Source organism: Panthera onca, chromosome D4 (genome assembly GCF_046562875.1).
Source record: "Panthera onca isolate mPanOnc1 chromosome D4, mPanOnc1 haplotype 2, whole genome shotgun sequence".
NCBI classification, from domain to species: domain Eukaryota; kingdom Metazoa; phylum Chordata; class Mammalia; order Carnivora; family Felidae; genus Panthera; species Panthera onca.
Genome location: NC_138351.1, coordinates 62,861,477 through 62,876,187, shown reverse-complemented (window position 1 = coordinate 62,876,187; position 14,711 = coordinate 62,861,477). Strand labels below are relative to the sequence as shown.

At 38.1% G+C, this 14,711-nt stretch overlaps 1 protein-coding gene and 1 long non-coding RNA gene across 2 annotated transcripts in view; one reads left to right on the top strand and one right to left on the bottom strand.

The window, feature by feature from the left end:
• Window positions 1–1,535, bottom strand: part of LOC132663150 (uncharacterized) — a 218,377-nt gene extending 216,842 nt beyond the window's left edge. The window contains exon 1 of the long non-coding RNA XR_009602932.3: window positions 1,254–1,535. This is a non-coding gene — a long non-coding RNA (uncharacterized LOC132663150). The remainder of the gene's footprint in view (window positions 1–1,253) is intronic.
• The window catches only part of ERP44 (endoplasmic reticulum protein 44), a 97,455-nt gene that overhangs the window by 60,069 nt on the left and 22,675 nt on the right, over window positions 1–14,711 (top strand). Inside the window, exons 5-10 of the mRNA XM_060609193.3 lie at window positions 3,906–4,090; window positions 5,295–5,410; window positions 8,121–8,178; window positions 9,766–9,882; window positions 13,494–13,605; window positions 14,554–14,695. Coding sequence (XP_060465176.1) covers window positions 3,906–4,090; window positions 5,295–5,410; window positions 8,121–8,178; window positions 9,766–9,882; window positions 13,494–13,605; window positions 14,554–14,695 — 730 coding nt within the window. The remainder of the gene's footprint in view (window positions 1–3,905; window positions 4,091–5,294; window positions 5,411–8,120; window positions 8,179–9,765; window positions 9,883–13,493; window positions 13,606–14,553; window positions 14,696–14,711) is intronic.

The window sequence follows — 14,711 nt, the reverse complement described above, 5'->3', positions numbered from 1 at the left end:
TATTTACTATTAGTATAGCTATACAAGATTTCTTTTGATCAGTTTTTTTTGCACAGGATATTTTTCCTCAGCCTTTTTCTTTCAAGCTTTGAGCATCCTTATGTTTAGATGTGTATTTTATAACTAGTATATAGTTAGATTTTACTTCTGCACGTTTGTCAAAGATCACTTCTATATGTATATGTAGGTTGATTTGTGGTTTCTATTCCATTGATCTGTTTATCTTTATGCCAGTAACACACTGTCTAGATCCCTGCAGGTTTACAGTAAGTGTTGAAATCCACTGGTTTAAGCTCTCTAGTTTTGTTTATCAGGGATATTGGTAATTTTCTTACAGTGTCTTTGGTTTTAGAAAAAGGGTAATGCTGGTATCATAGAATGAATTGGGAAGTAAACCTTTCCATTCAGTTTTTGGGAAAACTTTGTGCAGAAATGGGATTATTTATTCTTTAAATATTTGGTAGTTTTGGCCAGTTCTCATCATGGCTTTTTGCTGGTAGTTCCAATTCAAATTAAATATTACAGGGCTTTTACTTAATTTTCTTAGTTTTCTCTTTGCATCTTTTTTTTCTCTTATGCTGAAAATCTTGACTCTTAGTGGCATTAGCATAATTGCTCGTGTGCTTTATCTATAATGTGTGTGTTTATTTCAAAATAACAATGCTAGTATTACAATTTTTTAAAATGAATTTTATTTTACTATTAAAAACATTTCCATAGTTCCAAAATCAAAAGTATAAATCCAAGGTATAGCCAGGGAAAACTAAATTCCATCTATGACCTTTTCTTGCTTTTTCTCCCATTGATGGTATTTGGGGGGGGGGGGGGCAAAGATTATATGTACTTGCTTATATCTCATATACTCATATCTCACATACTTGCTTATATATATCTCATATACTTGTTCTTTTTGACTTAACAGTGTATCTGGGAGATTGCTCTTTAGCAATACAGAGCGATGTTTTTTGTTCCTTTATGTAAGATCCTACTACTTCATTGTATGGGTATACCATACCTTATTTAAGTAGTCCTTTATTGATGGATATTTAGGGGAAACAGTAACTTTTATTTTTTATTTTATTTAAAAATATTTTTTTTAACGTTTATTTATGTTTGAGAAAGAGAGCGAGACCGAGTGCGAGTGGGGGAGCTCAGAGAGAGGGAGACACAGAATCCGAAGCAGGCTCCAGGCTCTGAGCTGTCAGCACAGAGCCCAATGTGGGACTCAAATTCACGGACCGTGAGATCATGACCTGAGCCAAAGTCAGACGCTCAATCGACTGAGCCACCCAGGCGCCCCGAAACAGTAGCTTTTAAAAAGACATTTTCCATATTCCAGAGCAGAGCATTGTGGCATTGGCCAGTAGAACTATTTAACCTAATTTTAACAACATTTTATATTCTCATTTCTGCATCACTGTAAGCATTCATTTTATGATATGCTAGGTTTCACCATATAGTGTGCTAGGGACTGAATGTGTTTTTTCATTAGGAAGTTAAAGTTTCTTTTTATTATTTCCCTGGGCTGGTTTTCTTGTAAGTAGGGTAACCCTAAGCCTTTGTGGCCTTTGCCTAATAACAAGCGCCTCTGTTTATCTTAAAAGACTTTCACTTGCTTGTGAAAGCACTCTTACTCTCAATTTGTAGCACCTATTTAAGTAAGTTAATTCCTTGCTCAGGTGATAGAACCCACCATTCTCATGATACCTCAAAGGTGTGTTTTCTCATTATAACCTATCAGGTTGAAAAAGGGCTGGTAGTGGTATATCCACTAGTCTTCCGTTCAAGAAGTACCAGCTTCGAATCCAAACAGATTAGTGTCTATATTAAATATGTGTATATTACGATATCTTACTACTATTTCAGATTTCTGTGATCTGGTGAATAAAATACTCTCCTTGGCCCCATATATAACCAGTCGTTCCCTTTGTTTGCTTGTATTTGTCTTTGTTCAAAGGATTTTAGTAGTAAAGCGTGATATCCTCCTTTGTAAATCCTCCATGGAGTTCACCAGAGTGTTATGTGATCTAACGTAGCCTTCTTTCTTTGAGAACCCATATTCCCTACTTAACCTCTAATACATCATTTTAACTTGCTCTGGTGTTTATCCTAGAGAAAACAGAACACAACCTTGACTGACCAGGTATTATAAGTACTTTCCCCTCTTCCTGGGCAGTGCAAAACCTTAAAATACTTAGAGTCATTAGCCTCCTTCTCACCTCCTCTATCCCAGCTTATATGTTGCCGGTGTCATCGTGTATTTTAGCTTGTGCCAAACCCCACAAGGCATAACTGTTACTGTTTTGTATAGTCAGTATTCATTTAGATTTTTAAAACTGCTTTATTGAGGTATAATTGACATATAGAAAACTTACATATTTAAAATGTACGAATTGGTAAGTTTGAGCCGTGTATATGCCCATGAAACGGTCAGCACACATATGTATGTGCATACGCTCTAGTACACTTGTTCCTACCATAGCACCTCTTAGAAAATGAAGGGGGTCGGCACAGCCGTATTGCAGTTCTGTTGGGTTTTATAGTCACTAGAATGGGAGGCGGGGTAAGAGAATTTCCATGGTTTGTTGTGCCACCATTTTAGGATTCTCTCATTTTATGTATTTATTTTAAGTTTATTTATTTTGGGAGAGAGAGAGCACACGTGACTCTGAGTGGGGGAGGGGCAGAGAGAGTGGGAGAGAGAATCCCAAGCAGGTTCCACGCTGTCAGCTGGGAGCCAGATGTGGCGCTCAATCCCACAAACTGTGAGATCATGACCTCAGCTGACATCAGGAGTTGGGCACTTAACTGACTGAGCCACCCAGGTGCCCCTGCCTTCAGGCTTTCCATTAAAAACTCAGTTAATTAAAAAAAAAAAAAAAAAAGTCACCTGTTTTAGGCCACTTCACTGCCCTCTCAGGTCCCCTTCATTTAAAAAATTCAGTGCATCTTTTATCATTTTCACATATGTGAGTAGTATGGTATTTGAGCTTCTCTAGTGCCTAGAAGATACTGATTTCTTGTATTTGCCACCTCTTGGAAATAACAGCAGAAATACTTTTTTTTACATTCTGATTTGGTCTATATCTTAGTAATTGTGATTTCTGCAAATGAGATCAGTATACCTTTTGATGTAGATTCTTATTTTGAGACTTATAAACACTCATAATTTTAAGGATTTGTGTGTGTGTGTGTGTGTGTGTGTGTGTGTGTGTGTGTGCTTTTTAAAATCTCCACTGCCTAGGAATATACCCATAGGTCATAATAAAGGGACTTTTCTTTTAGTGTGTACTGTTGACTTTGGGGTTTTATTGCGTTAGCTAACACAAAATTTGTGGATTTGGGATTATGAATAATTCTTCTAGCAAAGAATCTAATATTTTCAGCTTTGAAAGTAGTTTAAATTTAAATTTAGTTTTCTTTTATTAAATGCTGTAAGAGATTCTCACATGTACAAAGTAAGGTGAGTAACTATTTTCAAAATCGGAATTTTGCACATTCTGATTACTTTCTGGAATCTATAATGTTTACTAACACTAAGAGTTTACTGTGTCATGCATTTGTATTATCTCATTTAATCCTTAAAACCACCCTATGTGGTAGAAATTTTTATCCTTACGTAACAGATGAGAAACTAAGGCATGGAGAGTTGATACAACTTACAAATTCACACAACCAATAAATAGCAGATTTGGGATTTAAACCAGGCAATATATGTCCAGAGCCTGGCTCTTAATCAATATAAATTTGCCATGATTAATTTTTTTCTCTAACACTGAAAAATAATTATATGAACCAAAATATTCTCACTAAATAATTTTAAGGTTTTTGACTGTTGGGCTAATGCGCTTACCCAGACCAAGTACGAAGGTGAAGTTAATTTTTTTTTTTTTCCATTCTTTTAGCTGATATAGCCCAGAGATACAGGATAAGCAAATACCCAACCCTCAAATTATTTCGTAATGGGATGATGATGAAGAGAGAATACAGGGGTCAGCGATCAGTGAAAGCACTTGCAGATTACATCAGGCAACAAAAAAGCGACCCCGTTCAAGAACTTCATGACTTAGCAGAAATCACCACTCTTGATGTAAGTTGTTAACTTTTACTGGATCAAATGAACATTGCCTGTTTAGTTGATGTAAACAGATTCTTATGCAATCAAAGAATCTGAACATTTTCTTATATTTTATTGCAGTGAATTTGACATATATTTAGCGAGTTGAATTTTCCTTGAATCAATTCTAGAGGGAAATGCTAATGTTTTACTGAGCCTTTGGATAAAATATATAGCATCCAGTAGAGCTGTACTAATTTAAATTAATTGAGGGCAAAGAGTAGCCTGGGTTATGAAACCTAGAAGTTAACCTCAGGTATACGGGTATATGCAACCAGAGTTTCCAGATTTTCCTTAGTGGAGACCCTCAGGCTATCTGCTCTAATTACTTCTGTGTCGGTTCTTTGTATAACTTAGTGTCATCTAAAATAGCCTTCCCTTAATAAAAACCCTTTCCATTATATACTAAGAAGTGTTAAAAAAAAAAAAATGAGTTGGGGCTTTAGGCTGTGAGGGTCGGGTTTGAGATTTGACTTTTACGTGCTGGTGAGCTAGGCAGTTAGTTACCCTTTCATGGATGCTTTCAGAAAACACAAGGCCCCTGCGTCAGAGACAAAGGACATTATTGCTCACATCCCAGCAAACAATGGGACCAGGTTTGCATTTGTGTCCTTTCCCTCCAAGTCCTGTGGAGGGGACAGGGAGGGTCCAGACCGGTGCCTGCACATGCTGTGGATTCTGTTGCAGGAGAACTCCTGTTTCAGAGCCAGCAGTAAGCCTGCTGCTTGTCCCCAAGGGAGACATTACCTCACACTACCGTGTTGCTTGTTGCAAATGCAAGCCTGAGAAATGGCCTGGATAAAGTGTGGACAGGATCTTGCACGTGGCTGTGCCTAAATGTATAGGAATATGACAGACCCATGAAGAAGACTCTACCAACTGTAATATGTTGTGAACCGGTGTCCTATTTTAAGAATAGTCACCCTGTTTAGGAATAGATTATCACTGATTAGTTAAAATGAACTGCTAGAAGGAAATGTTTACGATTACATTAGATGGCAGTTAAGATCGTTTTCAACCTTCAGGTCATCGTCAGCAGTTTTGGACTAGGTGTTAAAATCAAAATATGCATTTATAGTCCTACTCCGTTTATACGTAATTGAACAACAGTGGGGTGAATGAAATAATATGTTTATAGCACTATATATGTTTGCAAAATAATCACTTTATTTTACAGCGCAGCAAAAGAAATATCATTGGCTATTTTGAGCAAAAGGATTCAGAAAACTATAGAGTTTTTGAAAGAGTAGCAAATATTTTGCACGACGATTGTGCCTTTCTTTCTGCATTTGGGTAAGTATCTTAATGGAGAGTGTGTCAGTGGGTCAGCTTGGCTGCCATGTTGGATTCTTGTTGTGTGTGGTCATTTTCTGAAGATGAACTCTCCGGAGATGATCTCAGTTCCCATAAAGTCACCAACCAGTTTTCCTTACACCTGTCTGACCTCTTTAAGAGTTCTGTTTATTCTTTTTTCTGTACCATCTTCTGCTCCAGAATATGGGTGAGCAGAAAAGAATGGACAAGTTAACAACTACCTCTCGTGCTCATTTACTAACACAAAACGCTAACTTGTGGGGTTTCCAAACTGAAACAACTCCCAGTCTTTCTCATTAAGAAGACTGGGTTTCGTTGTCTTGGTTAATCTCAGGTTCTCCACCACCTTTTCTTCTCCCTTCCCTGTCCCAGAGGAAGAGTCCTCCTTCCCAAGGTTAACTTCTTTACTTGTGTCTTTGTAACCATCCCTTCAGGAACCTCTGTGGCTTTCATCCATCAGTTGTCCTTGCTTTTTCATGTTTTCACCCTGACCCTTTTCATGAACTGCTTTCTTTTTCCAAAAAACATGATTCTCTCTTTCCAGACCTTGAGCTATAATCCTGTCTCTTTCTTTTCATTCCCAAATGTTTTCAAAGACTAGTTTATGTTAGGCTACCTTGAATTTCTTAAACTCTAACCAGTGAAAAATCCTTACTCTTTTGGAAGCCGACTTTACCTTCATTACTCTCGTGAAACTTCACTCCACACAGTCACAAAATGCTTCTTAATTCCTAAGTCCAGTGGGCTTTTTTTTCAATCTTTAATCCTCTTCAGTTTCTCTGAAGGATGTGACACTCAACTACCCTGTTTTTTTTCTGCTATGTCTGCACTGTGTTACCTTGAATCCCCCTGGTTTGCTCCTTATCATTCTGATTTCTCTGACTTTCCTATTTTTTTTTTCTTTCTCTCTCAATGGAATCATTCAGTAGTTCTTCCCCTTTCTTTTCATTGGGGGTGTTCTCCACCATACTTTGACTTTTTGGAGTACTATTTCTCTTTTCCTTGGCCAATAACCGTTAGACTTAATTTTGGTGCCTATCTTGAGTAGAGCCCAGGTTTCTGGCACAGTGTGTCCTTTCCATTTTGTGACCTTCATCCTTGTTTTAATGCTTCTGTAGATTTTGTGTGTGTGTTTTGCTGTAAACACTATCAGTGATTTTTGGAGATCAACGTAGGAGTAAATAACAAAGGAACTCCTCCCTGCCTTGCTTTTCGCATGACTGCTTTCCAGCTGTACGGGCTGCTTGCTTGCATCCTCACACACTGTGGGCACACTGAAGGCAGCAGAGCCCTCGCCCTTCCTGTTCTCCTAGACACCAGCTCCCCAGAGCTTTCCTGACAACTTTATATAAAAGAACACTGCCAGGAAGCCTGGGTGGCTCAGTTGGCTAAGCATCCAACTCTTGATTTTGGCTCAGGTCACCATCTCACGGTTCGTGGGTTCGAGCCCCTTGGAGGGCTCTACACTGACCATGCAGAGCCTGCTTGGGATTCTCTCTCTCTCTCTCTCTCTCTCTCTCTCTCTACCTCTCTACCTCTCTACCTCTCTATCTCTCTACCTCTCTATCTCTCTACCTCTCTATCTCTCTATCTCTCTATCTCTTTCTCTCTCTGCCATTACCTGCTTGGGTGTGCTCGCTTGCTCTCTCAAAATAAATAAACATTAAAAAATAACACTGCTGTCATCCAGCTTATTAGCCTTTATCCACCTAGTTTTCTTCAGAGCACTTTTTTTTTTTTTTTTTTTTTGGTTTCAATCACCCAAAATAAATGTATCTATTTGCTTGTCTCTCTTTCTACCAAAACGTAAGCTTCGCAAGAGCACAGGCCCTGTCAGTTTTGTTCACTTCTGTGTACCCAGTGCCAAGACCATATCTGATACAAAGGAAGCACATAGTGAATAGGGAATGAATGAATGAATGAATGAACGAACGAATGAGTGAGTGAAGTGTGTTCTTCCTTTTTGTTCCATTGGTATCAGTCTCAGCTAGCATCCCTTGCACCTCTCTCCTGTACTACTCTAGTTAGAAAATGGAGATAAATCTGTTCAAGTAATCCAAATATAATTTAGAAAAAACGTTACCCATTTGACTTGGAATTTGTTATAGAATTCAGTCACCAAATATTGATGGACACATTTTTTGTGCCAGAGTATATACTGTACAAGGCATAGGAAAAAACAGTGAACACATAAAAAAATTTGGTTGTCGTGGAACTAAATAACTAGGTTATTTCAGTTCATCTACTTTTTTTTTTTTTTTATAAGTTTTGGTTTTAAAAAGTAAAAAGAGAATTCATGATTGTCTGACTTGCAAGCAAATAATGTGTTTTTGTGATTGATTGATCTATGTGACCACATCAATGACCTTGACCCCAAGTTACTGGAAACAGGCTGGTGTCAAAAATAGCTTTTTAGTGCTAAAACTGCCATTCTAAATTTATAAAATATTGAGTCGCAAAAACAGCTAACTAAAATTTTCCTTTAAAAAAATGTGCCTTGGATTAAAGTTTTCCTTTAAATATATGGTTTTGTTGGTATTGCACAGTCTTATAAGTAGGAAAGATGATGGACAAGTATATATTTCAAGTCATTATAATACATGGCAAAACAGCTAGCCAATTCTGTTTCATTCAAGTATATTACTGCTACTATTTTTCTTGAGTATCGCTACTTCTCTCTTCCTATCAGAGCTGTTTCAAAACCAGAAAGATATAGTGGAGACAACATAATCTACAAACCACCAGGGGTAAGTTGCTATTTCTTAGTGTGTATAATTTTAAGTGTAATTTAAATGTATGGTATGATCTATATGTTTTATAATCTATAATTCATATTTTTTAATTCACAGAACCACAGACTTTGAGTATAAAAGGAACCTTAAGGCATCTTCTTCTATTAATCCAAACTTTTTAAAGATGGGGACATACAGGCTGAAAGTCAGATAGGGATTTAGTAGCCGAGCTGAGACTAAAGATCTCCTATCCCCAGGCCAGATCTACCTCTCTGTTTTGCATTTGTTTTAAGACGCAAATGGAAAACAATGTTTCAGTGGTCTGTGATCACCACTCCTACCTGAGTCAGACCAGCCAAGCTCCTAGGTCTTCTGGGGTGTAAATTAACCTGATACTTGCCAGCTAATAAGGAGCGGCTAGGTGGCTCTTAGCCCTTGGCTCAGAAGTTAAGTGTCTAAACTTAGAAGTAGCTGCTTAAGTCCAGATGATGGTAACCACAACCAAGAGGCAATAATCACAGTCTGTGTCATCTCGTGTCCTCTCGTTTGACTTACCAGTATGTCACTGCCGTTTTCACACACGTGCAAACAGAAAATTGTTGGTATTTTTTTGGTTCATGGTTTTTATTTTAATGTTGTTTGTAGTGTCTTGATACAGTGAAGTTTTTGATTTTCATGTAGTCATGAATGAAATTTTTGCTTAGAAAGCTCATTTCCTCTTCCAAATTCAGAGAAGTATTTGCCTGTTATTTCATTAATAGTAGGTTCCATAGTGTGACCATCTCTAGGTTATCAGAATCCAGTGCAGTATCTCACTGTGTATTTTGGTTGTTAAGCGCACAGGCTCTGGAATGAGATTCAGGTTTAACGTGTCAAATCTGCCACCTTCCTAGGTGTATAACTCTGGGAAAGTTGCTTAGCTTCTCTGACCTTCAGTTTGTTCATTCATAAAAATAGCCATGATAATAATAGTCCTTGCCTTTGGGGGATGTTTCAAGGATTAAATGAGTCAACACATATAAGGTGCTTACAACAAACAGTGCTTTGACACAGTAAGTTTACTCAGTTAATGGTAGCTATTGTTTTTGTCATCATTTTAAACACTTCATAAATACGGATTTTGAGTGAATGTGGAAAGAGATATTGTAGGTAATATTAGAGATAGCTATGCCTTAGATTTATATAGTATCTTGTATTTCTTAAGGCCTTTTTCCTGGAAGTTTCCACATTTTCTTCTAACATTTTCAGCTCTAAGGGATAGCTAAATCAATTCATTTGGGTGATTCTTTTTCACAATGCCTGCCTGCCATTGGTAAAAATAAATAGTTAATTGACTCAAATCGGAGGAAAAGCAGAAGGCTTAGACATCACAGGTTGGATAATTAGGTCTCTGATAAATACAGACTTACCAGCTTTTTTACACAGCTCTCTTTCTTGGAAGTTTCATGATTTTTCGTTTTTGGGGTTTTTTTTTTTGTTTTGTTTTGTTTTTCTTTTTTGTATACCCTGTAGATTTTCTGGGTCATAGATGGCTTAGAGAGTGCATTTTTACTAACACAGGTTAGATTCATTTAATTTTTTTTCCCCCTGCTTTTGTAATAGCATTCTGCTCCAGATATGGTCTACTTGGGATCTATGACAAATTTCGATGGGACTTACAATTGGATTCAAGATAAATGCGTTCCTCTTGTTCGAGAAATAACGTTTGAAAATGGAGAGGTATGGCTTTCTAATGTGTGTTATCTTGAATTCAGATTTCTGAAAGAGCCAAGGTTCCTCCAGACATCTTACTGTTTTACTACAGACTTACCAATTGTAAAAAATCGTACAGTGAACAGAACTATATTGTAGCCATTTCCAAAAAGAGGCCAGTGGTTCTTTGCCTTTACTGTCCCAGAACCCCTCTGTTGCATTTCCTGCCATAGCAATGGTTGACTACAGCCTTGAAAATAAGTTTGACCATGGCCTCTCAGGTGATTCTGATACTCCCACTTGGTTAAGGGGGTGCCTTTAGAAGCAGTGCGCTGCAGATTTCGGTTACAATTAATTATATACAGTGAATAATCCTTTGCCATAAAAAGGTTTTCCCGATTCCTGTCTACCCTAAAAGAATGGACTTGTGTTCTCTTTCATCGTACTCATGACAGCGGTTATCAGTTATCATGTAACTGACATCAGTGATCCCATACTCCTGATCTAGGTCCATCTAAAGTCTTATAACTCTCACAGAAACAAAACACAAAAGCCTAAGATTGGAGGAGCAAATAACAAAGGCCTAGGTGTATGACGTACATAGAGAGTTGTGCATTGCATGTTAAAGAATTAGAATTGTATAGGTCAGATTTTAAATATACGGCTCAAGAAATTATCAAGTGTGAACACACCCATACAACCACCACTTAGAGACTGGCAATTCTGTAAAGGCTCAGCTGGTAAATATTTTAGGCTTTGCAGTTTGTACGCTGTCTTGTCCCAAGTGCTTCGGCTCTGCAGTGGTGGCACAGAAGCAGCCTCGGACAATACCTGCCCCAGGGAAGTGACGTTCAGTAAAGCTCGCTCGCGCTCTTTCCTAGTTTATCCTATGAGCACCTCTGCTACTTTGCTCAGTTCTCTAGGCTTCGGGTTTGTTTAGCTGAATACAATTTTTTATTGCATTAGTTTATTTACTCCTCAGAGGCTTAGAAAGAGTTAGTAACTTGTCCCGATTATTCACCTGCTCTCGTTGTTCTTGTAGGAATTGTTTCAAAAAGAGTTGAAAGGTGTAGACCTGGAAAACCTTAAACAACAAATAGGGGTTCCTCTCCCCACCTCCACAGTAGTTGACACATTTAAAAGTCTTTGGATTTTTATTACATGTTGTAACCAACCACCCCAAATTATTTAAACTGTGAGGAAAGATTTGTTAGCCTCTAAAGCTGGTTGTCTTGATATCCCTCTCCTGAATCTTTTGATACCTGTTTCATAAAGAATGTGTTGGTGGGGACACAGGTGAACAGGGAAGCCTAGGCAGCATAAACTACCGGCTACTATGTTAATGTATGTAAATTGGCATAGCGACCTAAGTGACATGGATGTATTCAAACTGCTTGTCTATTCATTATTTCTCTCCTCATGGTCGTTGGTACATCCACCTCTTGCTTAGTGTTACAAAGCCGCATGTTATATTTGTTTTTACTTTTAACCTCCTCGCTCTTAACTTTTCTAAAAGGTGACCGCTGAGTCTTATTTCACTAGTACTTATTCAACAACATGTGTCTTCATTTATGCAGTCATAGGCTGATCGCACGTTACCGTGTACAGTAATCTGTGAGCAAAAGAGAAGCAAAATGAGAGTCTCTGTTTTTAAGATGTTTTCAGTCCAGGAGCTAGCACGTACAGATAATGTAACATTAAAGACACGCCGCATGCCGCATGAGGGGCCCTGGGAGATGTTCTGGGAATTCAGAGGACAGTGTTCATTTCTACCTTTGGCGGAAATGGAGTAGAAATCCAGGATGACTTTCTAGAAGAGGCTTTTCAGTTCTGTAACAAAAGGGCTGAAAGAGAAATAGAAGGGCCCACGGAAATGGTGAAGTAAGAGGAGGGGCCTGTGCGTTAATGTTGAGTGTTGAGGGCACTGGTTAGACTTTACAGTGTAGATAATAAAGAGGTGGGTGGGAATCCAGACTTGGATGGAGGACTGGAACTGGGCTTGGAAATAAAAGGGACCAAATATAGTGGTACTTGAGGTTGTTGAACTAGTTGAAGTGGCCAGGCTAGAGCAGAGAAGTCCAAAGATGGAACTGTGGGAGTAGTAGAAGCAATGAATGGGTTGGGGAAAGAAAGAAAGAGAGAGAGAGAGAGAGAGAGAAAGAGAGAGAAAGAAAGAATGAAAAAAATGTGAGCTAAAGAGATAAAAAGTGAGGAAGGGGCTGGGAGGCAAGAGAAGTAGACAGGGACTGCCAGTGATTGAGTGTGGAGTTTCTTCTTGGAGTGATGCAAACATTCTGGAATCAGGTACTGTCGATGTTTGAAAACCTTGTAATAAAACCTACCAAATTGTACACTTTAAAATGATGAACTTTTATGGTATGTGAATTACATCTCAATTTTTAAAAGGTAAACATAGGGCTCCTGGGTGGCTCAGTCAGTTGAGTGACTTTGGCTCAGGTCACGATCTGCAGTCTGTGAGTTCGAGCCCCATGTCTGGCTCTGTGGTGACAGCTCAGAGCCTGGAGCCTGCTTCAGAATTTGTGTCTCTCTCTCTCTCTTTTCCTCCCCTGCTCGTATTCTGTCTCTGTCTCAAAAATAAATAAACATTAAAAAAAATGTTTTTAAATATAAAGGTAAATGTGACAGGAAGCTTAATTATTCTGTGTACAAGTGTAACGGGCTTAAACACGGAGATAGAAACCACGAGCAAGCTCTTGTCCTAGAAGATAGGTTCCAGTTTCACTGTTTTAGGATAAAGGATGTTTGTGTTTTCTACTGTTGCAATTTCTAAATGACAGAGAGACACGCAAAAGGATAGTTGATAGAAATAATTTTATTATAATAATTTTATTATGAGGCCCTTTCTGGACTTATCAGTCCAAACTTAGCATTTGTCAGAGAGAATAAATGATGAAAATATGCTGTCTACTTATCACATTTCTCTTGATTATTCTCAATAACAATAATAAAAGTTCTTAAAGCACTCAGTAATTTTCAAGGCGTTTTTGCATATGTGCGTATACAAGGTACAAAACATACACATACATAGCGGTGTTAATGTCGATACATTGTGTATTGAAAACTGGCTGTCTTGTGGGGGTTTTTGTCTTTTACTCTGAATCAAACACTTTTCAGCTTAGGGTCGTTCTCTTGTGAGTGGAGTGGATTTTGCAACAGACCTTAAAATAAATGTGTGTTTGCCAATTAGATTTGTTGCTGGTATACCCACTTAGTTTTTCAGTGTTATTTTTGAAGACTGAAAATACTAATCCTGTTTCCCCCACCCTAAAGTCCACATCTTGTTGAAGAACCAGCATAGTTCCTCCTTTGGTCGGCTCATGTTTAAAATGTCCTGGTTTCAGCCAAAGGGAACTGATAGACCAGCCCAATGGTTACTTTAAGTCAGATGAGTTCCAGCACTAGAGCAGGACATGTTTGTCCTCTGAGTGCCTGGGAACTTCAGGTAGAAGGCAGAAGGCTTCCTTCCTCCATTGAGGCTAATGTTTCTTTACACCACTGGACCCTCTTTTCCTGGGAAGTTGCAGCTGTTACACGTGTTACTTGGGTTGGGTTCAAATTGTTCCTACCTAGAACAATGGAGAGGCCTGATCATTCTTATTGAATACTTCTGTATACAGGAATTGACAGAAGAAGGACTGCCTTTTCTCATACTCTTCCACATGAAAGAAGATACGGAAAGTTTAGAAATATTCCAGAATGAAGTAGCACGACAATTAATAAGTGAAAAAGGTAGACAGATTAAGGTGTTTATTTTCAGCCTTTCTTCTATCCCTCCGCTCCCCCATTACATTCATATCAACGTAAACGTATTTGGGTTAAGAGTTTAATAAGTAATGTTAACTCTACTTATCCCCTGAATTTACATGTAAACACGGGGGTGGGAGGCATTAGTGGAGCTAATATGAAGCGGTGGCTTTTTTTTTTTTTTTTAAACCATGACTCTATTGGCTCCCTAAAATAGCATGAAAAGTGGGGTCATGGGTGGACAACATTAGTTTTATGTACTTTATTCCAGCATCTTCATACTCTTCTGGTCCCTTTCTAATGGATAGTTCCAGAGATGTAAGTTCGAGACTTACACGGTCTAACATTTATTTCTAAATGAAAGAGAATTGAGTAGTTCTCTGTGGACTTCTTCAAACCATCAGAAAAGAGTATGAAATTATCACCTACTTTCCCTCTGTAGTTAGAGAAGAAAGTCAGAACAAAGTAAAGTTAGGGCATTGTATACAGCCACGCCCTTACTGGTCACATAGTAAATATTTTGGGGTTGAATTACATTAAGTATCAACCAGTAGGGACTGGAAGGGCATCCTTGATGAAATGAAGATGGCTCCTTGAGAAGGGCTTGTATGTCAATTTCATGAACTTGCTGAAAACCCAGATGGGTAGGTGATTGCCCATTCAAGGGAAAAAAAAAAGGTCACCATAGCATTTATATTCAGGTTGAGTTCATATAATTTCTAAGGAAATTCTACTCTGCCCTAGGCACTAAAATTCTACCTTTTTAAAATGTTGTAATATTTAGGTTGTAGTTTTGGTGATCTATAATACTCTAAAGCATATTGATTTTTCATTTCATTATTTATTTATTTGTCACTTTTCATGAACTTGTAATCTTATGAGAATATGATCAAGAAAATTCTAATCTGTCTCCAAATTCTATTTCTTATAAAGGTACCATAAACTTTTTACATGCTGACTGTGACAAATTTAGACATCCTCTTCTGCACATACAGAAAACTCCAGCCGATTGCCCTGTCATAGCTATTGACAGCTTTAGGCATATGTATGTGTTTGGAGACTTCAGGGATGTATTGTAAGTATTCTCTTTT